At 42.1% G+C, this 20421-nt stretch overlaps 1 protein-coding gene across 1 annotated transcript in view; it reads right to left on the bottom strand.

The window, feature by feature from the left end:
• Positions 1-15906: 15906 nt before the first annotated feature.
• POU4F1 (POU class 4 homeobox 1) overlaps positions 15907-20421 on the bottom strand; it is a 6254-nt gene continuing 1739 nt past the window's right edge. Inside the window, exon 3 of the mRNA XM_027116034.1 lies at positions 15907-20420. Coding sequence (XP_026971835.1) covers positions 19813-20420 — 608 coding nt within the window. The 3' untranslated portion in view covers positions 15907-19812. The remainder of the gene's footprint in view (position 20421) is intronic.

The raw sequence follows: 20421 nt of genomic DNA, 5'->3' as shown, positions 1-20421 counted from the left end.
TACCTTGGAAGTGGAGTTAAGAAAAAATAAAATTCAAAGGTTGAAAAATAACTAAAAGAGCAGCAAGATGCTTTGAATCATTAACAGCACTGCGCATGCACACAGAGATATAAAAACAGCTAAAAAAGGCACGGACAAAATTAAACAGTAATGATGATTTATAGTAAGATACTCTGAGACATGACAGAAATCTCAGTACACCAAAAGGAAAATCTTGTTTGCTCAAATTATTTGTTTCTTCTGTCTAATGAATGTAATTCTAATATACAAGTGATAACACTGGCATTTCTTTGAAATGTTGATTCAGTTTAATTATGAAAATCACCAAGGTATTTTCTAGCTGCTGCATCACTCCCTGTACTAAGATTAATCACATCAACATCATTCATTTAATCTTCAAAGAGGAAGCAGTTGTCCACAAAAGCCTTCAAATAGCTTCATTAGTGCAATTTTTCAGTCTCAAACACTTAACTGGCAGCATATGATTGAGAGTAAGGTCATTATATTCATCTATTTCCTAATCTAATTTTTTAATGTTTCTACATTTAATGTAGAAATGTATAAATGCGGAGCTTTTGCCTTCTCTTTGTTTGGCAAACAGCTCAAAATACGAAAAAAAAATATGGATGGTGATTAACAAAATATTTGGTCCTTGTGGTTTCAGTTCGTGAAATGTAATGTTCAGGCCCAGAACTGGTACATTTTCCCCTTGGGGGTTTGTTTAATGTGAAAAGGAATGGACCTAGAAATGTTGTGTTTTCTTATCTATTGTAGACAAAGAAAACCTCGCAGCATGACAGAAATTTCTCAGATGAGGAACTAGAGTTAAAACAGTCATTGCAAATAAAATTTCTTTGGTGTTTTAAAATGCAAGATGGATTTTATATTTTAAAAATAGAAATAGTCAAATGACGTATGCTTACATTACCCACTTTTAGCATCCTTCTCTTTGTTTAAAGCACTAATAATTGCTTCCTGTATTGAAAACCAATAGGCATTGGAGTCCCAGAAAATAACACTGTAACATTTGATGCACTGATTGAATCACAGTCACTAAAAAATTACTCAGTTGCAATCAAAAGCATTCTCAGAGAGATATAGAGCAGAGCCTGGCACCAACAGGGCTGTGGAAGTTGAGTCATTTGTAATTACTGTACCTACTTTGAAGGGTTATAAAATGTGTCAGAAAGTAAAATTTGCTGAGTCCCATTACCAAGAAGCAAATCTTGCTAACTGGCACATTAAACTTTGTATCTTATAAAGGAATGATTTGACTTTTGACTGGTCCACTTGCAGGAATCATTGCATTGCAATATTCAGTGACTGTACAAAGGGGAAAGAAAGGATGAATCATGCAGAGACATTCTCAAGTTAATATCTGGAAACCACATAATGCCGAATTTTTAAGGCAAGATCTGTGTACAATGGGACAAATAATGGAGTATGTTGGGGGTTTAGGCAAAGGGATCAGGGCTTTGAGTCATGAAAACAGTCCATAGCCAATTGCAATGACATGAGGCAAGGGCACAAATTTTGTTTCCACAAATTATATAAAGACAATTACAATATTTCAAATATCAACAGCTTTTAAATTGCTTTAAAATAAAACTATGATGAGCTTTGTGGAACGGAATTCTAATTGATGCAACATAATTTTAAGATAAAATATGAGAATAACCTCAGCCTGAAAAGGTCAGTGCTGCCATTTGTCCACTGTGTGTGAAATCACCAGAGTAAAATGGAATTATACAAAAGAAGAGCAAGAGACTGCATTATTTACACATGTGTTCAATATGATAATCAGGAAAAAACTTTGCATTTCTTAACTCATGTATTCATGAAGTTTTATTACCTACTGTATATAATACTGTGTTAGAAATTCTGGGACATAGGTAGAAAAGATAAACTCTCTTCTCTTGAGAAGCCTTTATTATGGTAGAAATGCAAGAGTGCAAACATGACTTTACAATAGAAGGCAATGTGAATCAAGAGACTAAAGAAAGGAAAAACGGGCCTTGGAATTCACAAGTAGTTTTCTTCCCGGCTAGAAGATCATGGAAGGCTTCATGGCATGACGACACCTGTGTTTCTAAGGATGTACCCATCCCTAAGATGTTGAAAGATCAAGTTTGGAAGGGAGAAGATTAAATATTAGAGTTTAAAATATTCTGTGTACCCTTCCAAACATTTAATGCATTTTATGTCCTCTGCAGAGAATGATAAAAGTTCTTTTCTTTTCAAAAGTATCAAAAGGATTTTTTTTATTTTAAAAAAATATTTATTTATTTATTTTGGCTGCGCTGGGTCTTAGTTATGGCACGCAGGATCTTTTTAGTTGCGGCACGAGGGCTCTTAGTTCTGGCATGCGGACTTCTTTCAAAAGGACTTTTTATAACAATAAACAAATAAATTTGTGAAGACTCAGTGCTCATTCCAGTTGGTTTTTCTGAAATTGAGCCTAAAATACCCATTTTAATGGTTAATGTCAGACATTTAATGCCATTAATACAATGTGTGATAAAAACAAAAACTAATAAACCTGAGCAAGTGTAAATCAACATATTCTGGGGGAAAAGGATGTGTCTACTTTTCAAATAACACAATAAGTTTATTTCTTTCATGTAAAGTCTGGTGGGAAAAAAAATGATCATAAGTTAGAGATGTTTAAGACTCTGAATCATGTAGTTTCGTGAATTTTTTTTTATTGTTTCTTCTCTCTCTCTCACTCTCTAGACAGATAGAGATAGAGATATATTCAATGCCTGCTTGGTGCTGGAGGTAGAAATTCAGGGGCAGATTAAAGGGAATCCCATCTAAACACCTGTAGTAATATAAGAATTCAAATATTATATTTAATAAAGGGCAAAAAATAAAACAAATAATTAATAGAGTTTACTGAATTCATCTAATTCACAAGCACTTCTGATATGCTTCTGGTAATTTCAATTATCACCATAAAAGTAAAGAACCTGTCTTGCAGAGCTAGATAATATTGGGAAATCAATAAACTAAAATAGTCCCAGGAATAATGGATGTGTATTCCTGTTTGCAAGCATATAAAGGATAAATACAGGTGGCTTGACAAAATACGAAGAGTTCAGGAAACAAAAATAATCATATACAAACAAACAAACAAAAAATAGGACCGAATCTGGGTCCTATTCCGAGAGTCTGGAAAGGGTCTCACTAATATAAGAATATGCAGTGGCTCTTTTAACTTCGAGTAACTGAGAAGCCTCTTTCACAGAAAGCTAAGGAGCTTAGAATCACCTTTCTGACCATCTTTCCTATCTTCTACATATCCTCATAAAATATTTACTGTCCTTCTGAATGACCACTCTGATTATCCTTAGACTCCTTTCAGATTCCCTGATGATGTCATGGAGATGTTAAACCCATTATGCTAAGTTAGGACCTCCATCTGCAGTGACCTCTTGGCACAGGCTTCTTCGAGGACAGCATGATATTTTTACATAAAAGTTAGTCTTCATTCAAATCCTCAAGGTCTGATCCTGAAAAGAACACTGACAGCTCAATCAACCCTAATAAATACTTAACAAGGTCCATGGAAAAAAATAATAATACCATCCTCCCCAAATCCATTATACATTCACAACTCAGTCATAAAAATGTCTATTAAAAGTACAATTATTTTACCACATTTTTATTGGAAAACAAGCATTTATCCTAATTTACAGGTTTAACCCAAAGGTGATACGTGACATTCCTTTTCATTAAGCTACTAGGGGAGTTTCAAGTGATGGCGCCCAGCACTAATTATTTTTAATGTAGTATTTCAAATTGATCATGAATAATGTGATTACAAATCATAATTAAATTAATTTGTATTGATTTAAAATTTTATAAGTTGTTAATAACTACAGTGTAGTATATCTATTTCCACAAGCTAACATTAATATTTTCAAACTGCCAAAGTACTTCCTCCTTTTCACTCCAGTTTTGTTCTCATTAAAAAGTTCACAGGGCTTCCCTGCGCAGTGGTTGAGAGTCCGCCTGCCAATGCAGGGGACACGGGTTCGTGCCCCGGCCCGGGAGGATTCCACATGCTGCGGAGCAGCTAGGCCCGTGAGCCATGGCCGCTGAGCCTGCGCGTCCAGAGCCTGTGCTCCACAACGGGAGAGGCCACAACAGTGAGAGGCCCGCATACCGCAAAAACAAACAAAAAAAAGTTCACAAACTTGTCAGTACTTTATGCAGGTGAAAGCTAACTTCAAAACCCTATAGGTAGAAGTCTTGAGTATTTTTAAATATTCCAAAGTTTCCTCTAAGAAATGATGTCTAATATATTTGTAAGTGTAGGATCATCTGCATTTAAAAATATATCTCTCTCTGAAACATTTTGCCCTCATCTATCTCCTAACTATCCCACCATTCACAACTACCTTCTTGCACTTAATTCCAGCTTCTGATAGAGTGACTGACTCTGGAAAAACTAAAGGCAACCAATGTAAATGTAGAAGTCCTTCCTGCAACATTCCAGGGGATGGAGAAGAATCTGAAAGCCAAAAGGAGGCCTGAGCAAACTTTGTCTAGCACCAAAGCCCAGGGAGTTGGGCCTTCCTAGACACTTGCCTTGTCTCCCTAGCCTAACCACACTCAAGGAATGAAGTCCCCTCAGAATCTCCACAGCTGAAGGCAAAATAGAGAATCAACTAGGAGACAGCCCAAGAACACCAGGAACACCTCCTTCCCATTTCGCTCAAGAACTGAGGGGAAGTTGGGACAAGGACGGGAGTGAGGCAAAAGAATAAGACAGAGTAATGACTCAGAAAGCCCCACCAGTACGTTTTCATAACAGAAACAAATCTTGAACAAATTTGCCAATTCAGTCTGACCAGTTTCATCACATACTAAAGAATGATTCCTTCACCTCCTCATAACTAGAACTTCAATCCAGCCAGACCCGCTGGCATAAACCACAAAGAGACATAATCTGGTCCTTCCACCCTCCACAAGCCTTGGAACTGGGAGTAGAGTCGTGTAGATTGTTGCTCTCACAGAGAAGGGTGGGCCTAGAGTTGAGAATTATTTTTTGTTTTTATTGTCTTGTTTTGTTTTTCAATGTCTTTCTGAATACCTGAAATGCCTTAAGGTCCTATCGGGGGAAAATGAAGTAATCAATGTTTGGGAGGGCTGGTTTGGAAATGGAAGTGAAATGTTTATGAGAAAGGCTCAGAAATGAACACTGCACACTACGACGGGAAGAGTTTCCCGGATCCCAGCTGCCTTCCCCTAGGAAGGACTGACTGGTCAGTAACAGGCACCTCCTAAGCTTTATGAGTGCACGATCACTGCAAGTTGAGGCAGGAAACCTGCTGCTTACTAGCGACCACTACAGGTCTCAGGGGGGAAACGAGCAAAAGCAGGAGCACATTCGGACACTCGCCCCAGGCGAGGAGCCGAACTCCCTTCGGAGGGTTGCCCTAGCTGGACCGTCCTAGCCCGGAGGCCGCAAGCCACCCGCTAGCCCTGCCCTGCGTAGACGCAGGGATCCAGCTCCCAGGCGGCCCGGGCGGGGGAGCACCGAGACGTTTGAGAAGAGCATCCTTCTCATCACCACCATAGAGAAGCCGAAGGCTCGGGGGGATCCCGAGCGTAAACTGAGCAGGGAAGGAAAAGTACGAACACCAAACTCAGGCGGTACCCAAGCGGGGCTCCGAGGGAGTGAAACGCAGGGCAGAGCACGGGCATAGGCGGCAGGGGCTCAGGGACCCTCCCCCTATATGGCAACTTAGGGCTTGAATTCTCTTGTATACAGGGTCGAACCATCAAGACAGTTTCAGATACAAACAAGCTTAAGCAACACTTCTCTACACATCTCTCAGTTATTGAATAGCGCGCGCGCGCACACACACACACACACACACGCACACACACACACGCAGGTCCCGCAGCAAGAAAGCAAAAGGGGTGCAAAACAAAGGCGTTCCAAAACTTGAGTGGGTTGCCAGGTCCTGTTCCTCCCTCAGCCAAGGTGCGACCAGAATACACCCCACCCATCCCCGCCAAGCGGGTGGGACTGCATGTGCAGGACACGCCTCGTGGATAAATGCATGCGTTCGGTTGTTCCAGGTTTCTGAGGCCTCCGTTAGCCCAGTCTCATCACCAACTGACAAAATCAGTTCTCCAGTCTAACTCTGAAGACGTCTCTTTTCAGTCAAGCACTTTGCCACAACAGAAGGGGTCCTGGTGATGACTCGTTCTCCCCAACGCTACACAGAGAAACTCTCTCAAATGGACCGTTGTGCCTTAGCCAAAGATTTCAGAAAGATTCTTGAGTTGTGAAGGGGCCTTGCACTAAAAGGTGCTAAAAGGAGATCCCGTACAAGACGGGTGGAACAAATATTTTCAAGCAATCTCCAAACACATTGTTATTCTGAAGAATAAAATTAATTTAACCAAACATAACACATTCTTTTCCTTGACTAATAAAATTCAGAAATGGAGATGTGGATTTCCTTGGACTTGAGCTACAGTGTAGCAGTATACTCCAAACTGCAGCCCCGAGTTTGCAGGGCTAGCCATGAATTCTCCTGTATGTGCTGTCCCTGGGATTGGGATAATGAAGCCCTACCCTCCAGGAATTATAACATTTTCTGGGGGAAAAAAATCCATCCATAAGAGAACTACTTTAAGATAAGAAAAAATAAGACTCTGGTTTTAATAAAGTCTTAAAATTGATACTGAATTTAAGTGTTTGTTTGGAAAAGGTGGGTTTGATATTTTGTGGGATTTTTTTTTTTTTTTTTTTTTTTTGGCATTGGTCCGTGTGACTAGCAGTGCAGGTTGTTAAGTTTCCAAGCAGGAATCAGCTTAAAATGCATGGATTCTATTATATGTACAATTTAATCACAAGGTATTTAAAATAGACATTTCCATCTAAAATCCAATCAGAAATCAACACAGTTCCTCCAGGCATTAGATGATCATCTCGATTTTGCATTTGTAAACTGGGAGAAATAAATGTGACTTGTGGATACCAAGAGGTCAAGTACGGCTGCTCAAATATTTTTCTTACAAAATGACGGATTTATTAGACAAATAAGTAGCCCGGCTGATGCAAAACCCCCAGTGATTGAATTTTGACGTTAAGTCAACAACAACTCGAACTACATCAGTGCTTCAAGATTTAGTTATGATGGTAGAGATTACTGAACAAATAAGAGCCCGAAATGAATACAGATTTCTGAGGATCTGCCCCTGGCACCCTCTTCTTGACATTCTCCTCCATATGCTCCCCCTATTCAGACTGTATTATAATTAAAGGACTTGCCTATGCCTAGTGATTGTAAGAGAACTGTAAAATAATTAGGCATATTTTTCTGTTAAAAAAAAAAAAAAGGACAGGCTCAGGGAGAAAGCCAACTGAGTTTCATCGTAAATTCCTTCGTGGCCTGAAAGTCACCCACTATTTTCTAATAGTGGGCGTGCAGTGGGTGTTTAGTTTTTAAAAGTTCTTATTTTCATTAAGAGTTTTAATAACCTACTCTCCTACTCTCCCCCCGCCCCCAATCTCTTTTTAAAACACAGCTTTCCAAAAAATTTGAGGACTTGGGCCACATTAGTATCCCACTGGTGGATCCGAATCCACTGCTAAATAATTAAACCGCCTGAAGAATTTCAGGAGTATTTAGATTTCACCTTTCCTGGGTTAACGTCTACCCCCCACCCTCCTCCCTTGCCCCGCCCCGACCCGACCCGCTGCCATCCCCTCCCCCGCCTCCCGGGAGCTGGCCACGGTGCTGAAAATCCTGCGTGAATCTTGTGGGAAGGGAGGGCACCACTCATGGAGGCTTTTGCTCCTCATGAAAAGGGGCTTAAATAATTGAGATCACATTTAAGCGTAAAGCAGTTCATTTCTCCTCTTTTCGTGGTGAAAGGGGCTAATCTGCTCCTAGTGTGAAAATCTGCCTTTTATTTATTCTATGTGTGACTGCCTTGTAATGGAATTGGTGACTCAATTTCCATTTAAGTCTTGTTGAGCCAGCCAACAACTCATTCCTTGCACCTTCTCCTTCTCTTGTTTCTCAATTTTCGGCTATAGGTTGGCTCCCCCTAATCCATGGAACTGCTTATTTCGCCAGGACAAATCTATATTTGATTTTAAAGCTTAGTCTGATCAAGGGCTTAAGACATTTCTCTCTGTAGCTAGAAATGCACTTTCTGGGTATCCAGGCACAGACCGCTAGAGGCAATAAGCTGGTACCAGATCTTTATCCCAGATTTTATTTAAATGCAGTAATAATTGCACTCTGTAAAATAAGTTGCCCATCTGGGCTTCTCTCCCAGTTTGTCACATTCCCCTCCCAGATATGCATGTATCCATAATTTCTACAGATGTTTCTATCATGCTGGTTTTTAAATCATCCATAGTATTAGTTGTTTTCCCAAGTAAATAAACCTGGAAACACAAAATTGCTAGCCCTGAAGTAGCAACAGAATTCATAAGCAGAAAAGAATGTTTCATAATTATTTTGTCACTTCCTAGGATTAGGTAATAAGTTATGCAATTTAAGCTCTTCTACGGGGCGGGGGTCAGGTTGTAGTTCTCTATTCTTCTTCCTTTTTTAATATTGAATAGTACCTTCAGTCCAATAATACATCTGTTTACAGTTTGCCTGAACTTGTTTCTGGATTTATATTTCAATATGCTCTTTAGGATGCAAAATTCCTGTCAGATTAAAGAGTGCTCATGTCTTGCCCGCTTCCAGCAAATCACTTGCAGCACCTAATAAATCCAGCTGGGGTTCCTTCCATAGCCCAATGCTGCCGAAATCATTATTGTCCTGCCTTGTTTCATGTCAGAGGCCTCTTCGCCTCATCTGTCATGAAACCAATTTCACTTTATTTACATCCATTTGCTAGTTTAATTACTGTGCTGATGAATAGCCTGAAGGAATTAAGTTACGAGTCTTTGGAAACCCAATGCGACAGATATATGGGCTATGTTTTAACTACAGGGAAAGAAATGAAGGCTCGTGTGGCATGCACCAAAATTTAAAGATAATAAGTGTTTCTCTGTATGCAGCTACTCTTGAGATTCAGGATGATCTGTCTTTATGTATTCATCATCTCCTGGATGAAATACGGTGCTTTAGAACCCCTCATATTTACAGGTTGACTGCAGTTCTCTACAATATAATTCTCTACAATTATGTTTTAAATGTTTTGTTTGTTTGTTTCCTTTTACTGAAAGAGTTACAGATGATTTTCCAGGCAAACCAAACAACCTAATATACTGGTGTTTTTAATTAAAGGCACCTACCAATGTTAACCTTTTCTTCTAACTAAGAGCTTACTTCTATATAAACACAAATAGGTGCATTTGTGAAAATAAAAAATATTTAACACATCCAATCTAACATACAGTACAAAGTACTCCACTTACATCCTATAAATAATGTAACGCATGTCATTTATATGATTCTTGTTTGTTATTGAGCACAATCTCACAAGTATCTTCTTTAGGTATCTTTAAATCATAAATAAGAACATTTTGCTGCCCCTCTTTTCTCCAAGTCCAATATAATAGACTACTATGAATCTATGTTAATGACAGAGGATTTGTGGAATGGATGAATAATCTATGTTCTCAAATATATATAAATAGTCAATCACTTGCATATATATATATTTAAAAACCTAAGATGAATAAATTTTTCAGTCATTCCATTATCCTATAAACACTTTAGTATAAGCCTACTATAACATTAAAAATCATATTCAAGGGTATTCTTTCCTAAATTGTATCATTAATTACAGATTGTAAATTTAAAATTTATAATCCAGAAATTGAGTCTTCATATGGTTCATAATCACTATCAATTTAGAAAATAATAATACCTGAATGAACATTTGATTTTATATTTTCTCTATCCCTAGGTAACACATGAAAAGAACAGAACTTTTAAATCTGAAGTGCCTACATGTTTTCCTTTCACTGCTCTGTTTCTGAGAGTTCTGACACTTTAAAATCAATACTTTCATTTGATTTCCCTAAAAATGCTAAGTTTGTGGCACATGACAAACATATTCACTACTTCAAGAAAAAAATCTAAATTTTTCTTACAGACTTAATGTACTTATTCATGTATGCCATCTCCATGTTGAGTACATAGTCAATTCTAAGGCTGTGAAAACTTTCTAAAGTATTTATCTAACCAAAATTATTTTTAAACATTCAAGAGGGAAAAAGAGATCATTCTAAATAAAGCAGAAGTGAGAAAGAATGGGAGTTTTAAAGTGTTTTCCCATTTCCTCTCCTCCTAAAAGAATTAAATACTTTCTGTACCCTGTAGACTCTGCAGTTTCATTTATCATAAAGCCAGCTTAAAAGAAGGGATAAAAATATAAAGTTTACATTTACTATCAGAAGAACTAAAGGTGGTGAAAGCTCTACTGTTAGTGCAGATACATATTGATGAATTATATATTCATTACAAATCCTCCAGACATCTCCCTCCATGGCCCCCTTCCATCCCCTAAACACACATTTGACACATTCCACCTCCCCTACTACTTTTAATAAAGCTCATCTACAAAACAACCTACGTAACAAAAACAACTTTTTGTATCAAGAGTCTTGCTTATAAAAGTTTTGCAATAAAGGAACCCTAAACAGGACCCTCCAGGTAAAATTGCCTTCTATTTTAAAAGAATCAGATGCTATTCGAGTTCTTTTGGTAGGGATTTATAAACCATCTTTAACTTGACAGAAAGGAAATCTTCACTGATTGAGCCTTCTTTAGTTATTTTTGTTCATTTTTTAATAAAAGAAACAAAAATGATGGGGGTTTTAAATGCTTTCTCTTTCCCTCTCCCCCCTCCCCCATTGCTCTCGCACCCTTTCAAAGACCCTCTTCTCCCTCTCCAGCTCTTTTTGATTAATAGATCCATGTGGCTAACGGCCTGACATATGGTGTGCGAAGCAGCTTGAGATAGTACCTTAGGCATCCCCTACGGCCATTAACATATTAGGGGCTTATGTGCAGTCAGACAGTCAGACCTCATCTAGAGCCAGCATGTTCAGAAAGGCTGCACCCCAGAGCTGTTTGATAGAGAGTTTCAATAATGCACCAGACTTCAATTTTAAGGGAGTTGCTTCTGGCCCTGAAACACTGGGACAGAACCAGAATAAAGTTTAGAAATAAGACTCCACTACACTCAACAACAACAGTAAAAATTGCACTTAGTACAACACAGTAAAAATCTGTTTGTATGTGGATATGCACGTGGAGGCGCAGCTTCAAGCTCGCAAACACACACAAGCTCCTGAGCATTACCAGTAAACAGGCAACGTTAGCTGCCTGGATTTATTTTGTTTAAAGATTTATTTTGTTTAAAGTCCTCTTTAAACCAGGAATATTAACAGTACAATAACAGTACACTTACTGATAGAGATGATTCAAAAGTGAAAACAATATACAGCATAATATTTAGGAAAGAAACAGCTCTTAATCATGTAGCTTGATGTTTTTCCCTAGTAGAAGAAATTAAGTGCATTTTTACATCTGTAGCCTTAAAATAAGAAGGGAAAAAATAATGAAACTTTGTATTTTAAAAGATTATATTTTAAATACATTTGCGATCAAATCCCTAGAAAGATAACTATTATTGCTCTACAAAACCTAAAAGTTACAAAGTCTTGGCAAACTCTGAAAGGGGGAGTAAGCCTCTGGGATGTACACATATGCAGAAATATATATACACATGTACGTATGTATAAATTTTTGGCGAGGGAGATGATACTCAAAATCAAAGGAGACATTCCACTTGAAGCTTATTTAATTCACTTTAACGTCGTAACTGAAGCTTGAAATTCCCTTTACCCAACGTTCTTCTCCTTCCAGCCTCCTGCTGATAAACCACTGTACCCCTTTTGAACTGTACTCTGACTGTTTGCTTGGCAAATAAATGCTGTTCCGCCCTATTAAACCTTTTAGGTAGTTTCATCTTCGGATTTCTCAAATACAGAGCTAATAAGGAGCTGCTTTGATGCTGTCTTACTTTCAAACTATAGCCTTGAGGCGTTGAAACGCGCAAAAGGTAACCGAAAAAGTAAATTGCCACGAGCAAGGCGCACCCTCCCTTTCAAAATCGCTCCGACCCTCTGCAATGCACCGCGTTGCAGCCGAAAATCGCCTGTTCCCGTGCAGAACTGCGTCCTGTTGGCAGCCCCTGAGGTTCTGAACCCGGGCCACTTAACCAGGAGGATGGGGAGAGGGGAAGCACTTTTAAGTTTAAAAGTCCTGGGATCCCTTGAGGGAGGGGAAAGATGGGAGGCAGAGAAGGCAAAGCTTCCCAAAAGTTGATTCTAGACAAACAAATATCAGGTGGGAAGCGAGAAAGGCAACTTGCTTAAGCACGCAGTAATAAAACTTTTGCATAAGGCGTGGCGACAGTGCGCGAGAGCCTGCTCATAGGCGCTAAGGCTGATTTCAAACCTCGGGCTCAGATTACACTTTGGAAGGAAGACCCCGGCGCGCACTAACGCCTCTCACACACTTGATTCCCCTACACACACACACACACACACACACACACACACACACGCGTGCACATACATACACACACAAGACCTCTTAGTTGAATATAAACAAATGAAACAATTGAAACCATATCTTTTTCTTTAAAACTGCGATAAAAGAGACTCCCGCTCAAAGGCGTCACGGTTCCTCTCATTTAGGTTTCTTTTCAGAAGAAAAGAAAGCCCCCGGGAGATACCTCTGCCCAGAGTCAAGTGGATCCTACCTGCTTTTTTAAATGCCTGTTTTTCCATTGCTAACTCATAAAACACATTTTAAGCAGGATAGCTGAGCTCCAATCTCAGCCTCAGAGCTCCTTGTCACGTTCTGGTTCTCTTGCTTTCCCTTTCTTTCATCACAACGCTTTGGTAAAGTCGCATAAGTGATCAAAATTAACATAAATCATTATTAGTTATTAGGATTCGCTCTAAATTACACTGTGACTATCGCACCAGCCCCATCTGCCGCCCCTGCTCTAGCAGCAATAGATTGCAGATAAAATAAATGTCCTTACCCCATTAGAAGGTTCCTGTCTCTGTAGCCAAAAGCCAAACAAAAGCAATAAATATCGGGCTTTCTCTCTCCACTATTCAGCTGTGACTCTTTTCATCAGCTCTTCTTCTAGAAAAGCTCGATAGCTGCCTGAAAATATTGCATTTTATATCACCAAAGGGCGATTAATATTGCATTAACTGTATTTAACAGTTTTTTAAGCGCGAGTATTCTACAATGCGTTGGTTTCTGTTAATATGTACAGGGGGTATCAGAACTACTGCACACCACTTAAGATATTCGTATAAACATACTATTTGTCTCACACTTTGTGTATATATATATATATATATATATATATATATATAAAATGTTAGAGTGTAGCGCGCGATGTTTGAAGTGGAAGAAGCCGTGCTAATGGTCTGCTTAAAGTATTCAGACACTGGCTGGAGACAGCCGGGTCCCAGCCTTCATTAAATGTTTATTGTCAACACTTGGCGAGGGAGGGGCGGGGGGGAGGGAAAGACTGGTGTAAGAGAATTTTCGCGGCTGGAAATTGTCAACACTTTGTTTTATTCTGATCCATGCCTACAAAAGTTTGTGTGCATTATGCTTCACTGAAGCCACGCGTCAAGAGTTACCAAACTTTGGTTTGTAATTCGCTTTACCTAATCAATGCAAGGAGTCTGCCTCTCTTCCTTCTCCATCCCTCCTTTTGCCACTTCTCTCCACGCTTCTTTAGTTTTTCTTCTTTTTTCCCATTCTCTTCGCTTTCTAAATCGGAAGGAAGAGACCTCCGGGGCCCTCGGGCTTGGGGCAACAGATGGGAGACAGGCGCTCCTAGCCCCTCCCCTGGGGCTGCAGCAGCAGGACACTGGTCCCCTGGCTTGAGCTTTGCCAACTTCTCTCGAAACCGAGATTTTCATCCTCCGTTTTGCGATCCAGGACTCTACGGAATTCCCCGGGACTAACGCCCAGCGGCCAGCCTTCCTCCCGCGCCAGGTATAAGGTCCAATTCGTAGCAGGGCTTTGTTGGTGTGCACCTTAACAACAAAACAAAAGCCGAGACCTTATTGCTCCCAGTTCTTGCCAAAAAATGTCAACCAGTTTTGTAAGTTTTGTGGTGTTTAGGACGTCTGTTGACGTAGGCAAACTGTGGGGAGGGGAGTATTTTTAACCTCTACGAGATACTGGTCCATTCCCTTTTCTCGCAGGACGCCCTCAGAAGCCCTTACAGGGTGGGAAAGAACATTCGGGAGCGCTTAATTACCAGCTGCGGGGCTCCAGCTCAATTCTCTGAGGTGACGCCGCACACAAAACGCGCTTGCGCGAGCTCGGCGCGCACCGTGCGCACTCGGAGCGCGCCCCGTCCGCGCGGCGCTCCCAGCGGTCCGTACCCCGCCGGTCACGCCTGCGCACGCGCGCTGGACGCTGGGCACTAGAGCGTTTGACCGCTCCGGTTATTCACGGCCTGGCTAAGCCCCGGCCAGGGCCGGTAGGCGGTAGCTGTCCCACCGTTCGAGAGGAGCTGAGGCTCGCGGCAGCTGGAAGCTTCCGGGCCGCGAGTCGCGGCAGGCGGCGGAGGGGCACAGACCCAGCGTACCTGGTCGCTGGGCCGCGGCTCGCACGCCTAGGGCGCTGGGATTTCCCCGCGCGGGCGGCCAGGGTTGGGTGGGTGTTTCCAGGGGGTCAGGAACCTTGCCTGGGTCGGGGGAGAGCGGTTCCCCTCCTGGCTGCAGATTCAGACCCAGTCAGCTCTGCCTGTGGTTTGAAACGGCACCCGCTCTTAAGTCCGAAGTCTAGCCTGAGAGACTGGAGGGGAGGGAGCAGCACCACGAGGCCGCCTCCGAAATCACTCCGGGAGCCGCAGGAGCGTTCGGCCGCTCCAGTTTCAAGGCCCTTCCGGGCCCGCGCCCCGCCCTACGGAGCCACCGGATTTCGGGGAGGGGGAGAGGGAGAGCTGCCCAATCTCTTCACCAGGCTGACTTGACAACAATTACGAAAGTTTTTAATTAGCTTCTTGTTATCCTTCATTTTATTAATTTCCAGAATCCTCAGGCCATGAATTATTCAAAGGGCAAGCCAACCCGAGCGGGGCGGCCGCGCGCCCCCGCCGCACGTGCCCGGTCCGGCTCGGGCAGAGCCGCTTGCCCGCTGCCCCCGGAGGGCGTGAGGCGGCCCGGCCCCTCCCGCCGCGGTGGCGCAAAGGTTTGATCAAATATTAAATAATGTAATTATTGCGACAAGGCTTATCTCGCAGGTGGGAAAGAGGCCCCCCGTGAGATTTAGAATTAGGCTGCTATTTTTTAAAAATCAATTAAGCTTGCGTTCTCCTCTGGAACCGCTCGCGAGGACTGGGGCTAAGACTGCAGCGGCAGTAACACCCATCAGCAAAACCACACCAGAGAATAACTGTGGTCGTCACCTTTATCACCTCGCCGGCCACCAAGGCCATTCGAATGGGGTGGGGAACGCTGCTTTTAGCCAGGTCAGAAGTCACAATTCCTACCTCACGGATTCGACTATGAAAGCCCATCCAAGTGAAAGATGGGGTAGGGATTTTTCAGGCTAGGTTGGCGGAAAGACCGGGGAGACGGGGCAAGGGGCTGAGGGCGGGAGCTGGCCAGATGAGTCCTCGGCCCAGGGCGCCCTGTCCTCTCTTGGCGCGGCCAAGTGTAGGAACCGGACCGAAGTCATCTTAATACCACAAGAAATTAAAACTCGATACAATCACGTCAGTGGGTGCCTACGGTTTATTTATGAGGGTGTAATCGAAGTTGAGAGCAATTTCAGAACACGCATTAAACAAAAATCTATTAAGAAGTTAGTTGAAGCGTCTTGAGGACATCATTTCCTAGACCTACAGAAGTAGCGGGACCCGGAGCTAGGACTGGGGAAAAGAGAAAATTTAAAACGAATGGGTGTCTTAAACGTGGTAGATGCATTTTATGCTTACTTTTCTTTTGCCTTTCCTACTCCACCACCGCCTGCATTTCCTGAGAAGCTGAAATGCAAACAGAGCACAATTTTCCCACTCCAACTTATTTTTAGATTATTTAAAAGAACCGGAGCCACGCTATTTCCACCCACTGACTAGTGCCAGAATTCACTTGAAGTTCCGTTCTTCAGAACCAGAAAACTTTGAAAGGTTAACTACCACTGAGTAGCAAGCCTTAGCACTCTCTCCAGGAGGATGTTTGTTAACTTGTTTATTTGTTTGTTTGTTCGTGAATTGACAAAGGTATGTTAGAATAGTCTTAATATTCCTTCAGGCAGTACACAGATTCAGTCACTAGATAGCAAGGCATTTCCTGTTTTGTTTTGCACAGCTTCCTACTACGTAAAATAGGAAACTCTGCAAAGCATTTATTTTCATAATATGTTTTATTAACATAATATTGTCTTCTCTTTATTTGGTAAGGATTTTACTTAATACAAAACAAATGCTTAGTTCTTATTACATACATTAGTCATCATTATATAATACAAATATATTTGCCTGCAACATTTCCGTTCGGGGCAGATTTTTTTTAAAAAACAGCCTTTGTAAATCTGTTTATTTGTTCATTCCTGGTTCTCCAACAATGAAATCCGGTCATACTTTTCTATAAAATTACGTGGGTATTTTTTTAAACAAATGTATTTTATTTAAAACTTTGATGACATTTCAAGTTAATAACAACAGAAACAAATCAATTTTGATGGAAGAGATCTATTTTAAAAATACCTCTAGTGATTTTTTTAAAACATTAACAATTGTTTAAAATCACAGCTTTTTAAATGTACTCTTCTTTTTTGAACATCAAGCATTTTGTTTCACAGATTTGCCGGTGAAATTAAAAAGATTTGGCTAAAGTAGGATGACTTCAGAAGATATAATCCCAGCTATTAAGAAACTTTTTACATTTGGCATCTGATCTAGTCCCGGGTCACCAACAGAGAATCTCTGGTCCCTCTGGAGCAGTAGGTGGCACACTAAAGTTCCAAATGAACAGAGGCATTTGACACCATGGCTGGACAGATCAGTGGATGGTTTTTGTTAAACTCCAAATAAAAGTCATTTAGTTACAACATTTTCTTAGAAACGTTTTTAGGCTAGAACAACACATACAAACCTCCAAATGCCTCTGCACCGAACCTTGATTTAAATATTTTGAGAGTGCGTGGTTATTTATTACCTTCCACCACTCTGAAGCGAGGGCTGTGCTTGAAGGATTTCTGCAGTTAAAAAAAAAAGAAAACTTTGATAAACACAGGCAACTAATAGAGAATTCATTTTATTCAGAGCACCGCTTTCACATGAGTTATCTGAAAGTGAATTCTGATTCAGCAGAAAAATACATCATTCTCATCCTTTCCCCTCTTTTCACCTCCCTTTCAACGTCCTCCCCTTCCCTGTATTTTTGGTTGAATTGAGTCTCATTTGTTGACCGGCTCTCCCAGGACTTTGGCCCAGTATAAACACAAAAATGCACCCAAATCATAAAACTGCTCTTCTTTCAGTTATATTTTATTTGTAAGTGTACTGGGACATATCCCCCTGTTGTATTTTGGCGCACAGAAGTGGTTCTGATAGAAGTGGGGAGGAGGGGAAGATAATAGAGCAAAGACATAACCAAGGAAAAAGCTCAGCAGACATACATGGACAGGTAGATCAATCCGTGAGGCATTTCAGGATTAACACTGGCAGTTCGTAACCACTGTGTGAGTGTGTGCATTAAAGAAAATATTTACAGTAATCTTCCTTTTTTCCTTTTCCTCTAAATACAAGAATATGACAAGAATGTTGTGTTTTCGGTGAAAACAGGCAGTAGACTGTGAAATCACACTATCCACAGAACGGTCTATCAGAAAGCTAGCCCAGTTTAGTGCTCAGTTTCAAATGCATAGAATGTTTGCGCTGCAAACAATGATATACAATGTAATTAAATAAATAATGCCTAACCAGAGTGAGACCTAGTTGTGTTTCTTTCTGCACCTTTCAGATCATGCATGATTTCAGTCCTGTTAAATGGCAGGTTTTTTCTTTTCTCATCTGTTCTGTTTTCAATTTTTTAGTTCTTATTAAAGGATGGTAATAAACCATCTCCACCCGAGATCAAAAGAGTGTCTTGTGCACCAAGCAGGCATTTTACCTAACCACCTTCAATTTTTTTTCTTTTTTTAATCCATCAGTAGTTTCATAAAGTACCTTGATTATTACTATGAAATACTATACATGATTTTCTATTTGGGAGACTGATAGTGCAAATTAAAGTTTTTGCTACCCAACATTTATCCCCAGCAATAAATTACTTTTGGATAATAATAATAATAATGAAACAGTTGTTCTGCTTCCCCCCCCCCAACATGCAGACCTTTTTGAAATAAATGGAGGGCTTTAAACCCGTCTTCCTCTCATCTGGGATTTAGTTGATTTTCTCACAGCCAAGTCCTGCTCCAAGTGAAAGCAGAAACTTCTCAATATTTCAATGATTTCATGTTCTCCAAGAGAGAAGAAAGGGGACCTAGAAGAGCAAGATGGGTCCTGTTCTGTGGAGAAAATGGGACAGCGTATCTCTCCTACTGTCTGCCACCCCATCAATCTATTTGAATCAACAGGGGAAAAAAAAGTAGATAGTTTAAAATAAGCCACTGAGAAAAATAAATGAAAGGGCAAGCAAGTTCTATGAGTGGGAAGGGGGGGAAAAGCTTAGTTTGAAATGGTCTGTTTTCTAGATCTTAGATATGAGAGCAAAAATGGAAAGAGTAAAAACCTGGTTAAAATTGTTCTATTTTCCTAGAATAAAAGATTTATTTCGGAGCCTCTAAATTCTGCTTTTTAGTCAGCCCAAAGACTATGCCTCTCTCTCCCTAAAGACCCCCATCTGACCTATCAGGCCACAGGAGTATAGGCTGGGTCACTGGAAAATTTGGACTTCACCTAAACAAGTAGCCACCCGCCGCCCCTTTGAGCTGTGCCCCTACTCACTTTCTGGAAATGGAGAGCAGCCGTCGGAGTCTCATTGGAAAAGAGAAAATAAATCAAAGAGGACTTGGATGGGGTGTAGGTAAGACTTAGAGGAAAGATTAAATTAAACACACAAACAGAACAACTAGCTTTGCTACCCAGAATTTCACCTTCCGGTTCGTCTGGTGTTCGGTCTTTGACTCAGTTCCTGTGTGTAGGGCTGGGCGATAGTAATAACGTGGTGCTCTTTTTTCTCTTCCTTGCGGGGGCAGGGGAGGAGGGGGGAATGAAGCTGCAGAACACGACTCTCCGGAGTTAAATTTCTAAAGCATTTTTTTCTTTGCTTTTGTTCTGTTTTGTTTTCTTTTGTCTTTATTTGTCTAGTTTTTGGTGGTTGGTAGGTTTTTTTGTACATAGCTCCTTGGTCCCCAGGAGATTTTGATAAGTGTCTCTGGTCAAAATCAGTCAATTTCCCTACCCTTCCCGAGTCTCCCCCCACCCTCACCCCCAGAGCCATCCTGCCCCTCACAACCCCTCCTCCACTCTCCGCTTTCCTTCCCCCGACTCCCCCACTCTCACAAATGCTCCCTCTTCTCCCCCCGCCCTTCTCTCTGGTGTCCACACCCTGCACCCCAGTCCTCTAGGCTGGGGAGGGTAAGGGCAGGGAGAGCAGAGAGGAGGTGGAGGCGAACGCTCGAGGAGGGGCTCCCCAAATGCAAGCAGGACAACGGACACTCTAAATCCGGGGGGAAACAGGCCCGGGGAAAGCCCCTCGAAATGCCCTTCGGCTCCCCGATCTGCCCCGCCCGGTACCTCCCATCCCCCTCAGTAAGTGGCGGAGAATTTCATCCGCTTCTGCTTCTGTCTCTGGTTGCAAAACCACACCCGCACCACGTTCTTTTTGAGGTCCAGTTTCTCGGCGATGGCGGCGATCTTCTCGGACGAGGGCCGGGGCTGTACGGCGAAGTAGGCCTCGAGCGAGCGCTTCTCGGGCGCGGCGATGGAAGTCCGCTTGCGCTTCTTCTCGCCACCGTTGAAGAGCTCGGGCTTGTTCATTTTCTCGCGCTGCGCGCCCTCGGCTTCCTCCAGCCACGCCTGCAGGATGGGCTTGAGCGCAATCATGTTGTTGTGCGAGAGCGTGAGCGACTCGAACCTGCAGATGGTGCTCTGGCTAAGCGAGCCCACGCCCGGGATCTTGAGGTTGGCCAGCGCCGAGCCCACGTCGGCCTGCGTCACACCCAGCTTGATGCGCCGCTGCTTGAAGCGCTCGGCGAACGCCTCGAGCTCGCGCGGGTCCGTGTCCGAGTCGCAGATGGACGCCAGGCCCGCCGCGCCCACCACGGCCGCCGCCGCCGACGCCGCCGCCACCTGCCCGGCCGCCGCCGCCGCCGCCGCCGCCGCTGCCGCGCCGTGGTGCGCCGCCGCCGCCACCAG

The sequence above is a fragment of the Aethalodelphis obliquidens genome, unplaced genomic scaffold, assembly GCF_003676395.1.
Source record: "Aethalodelphis obliquidens isolate GAN/ISIS:26980383/991018 unplaced genomic scaffold, ASM367639v1 scaffold15, whole genome shotgun sequence".
Lineage (NCBI taxonomy): Eukaryota > Metazoa > Chordata > Mammalia > Artiodactyla > Delphinidae > Aethalodelphis > Aethalodelphis obliquidens.
The sequence above is the reverse complement of the archived record's forward strand: the minus strand, read 5'-3'. Positions and strand labels throughout refer to the sequence as shown.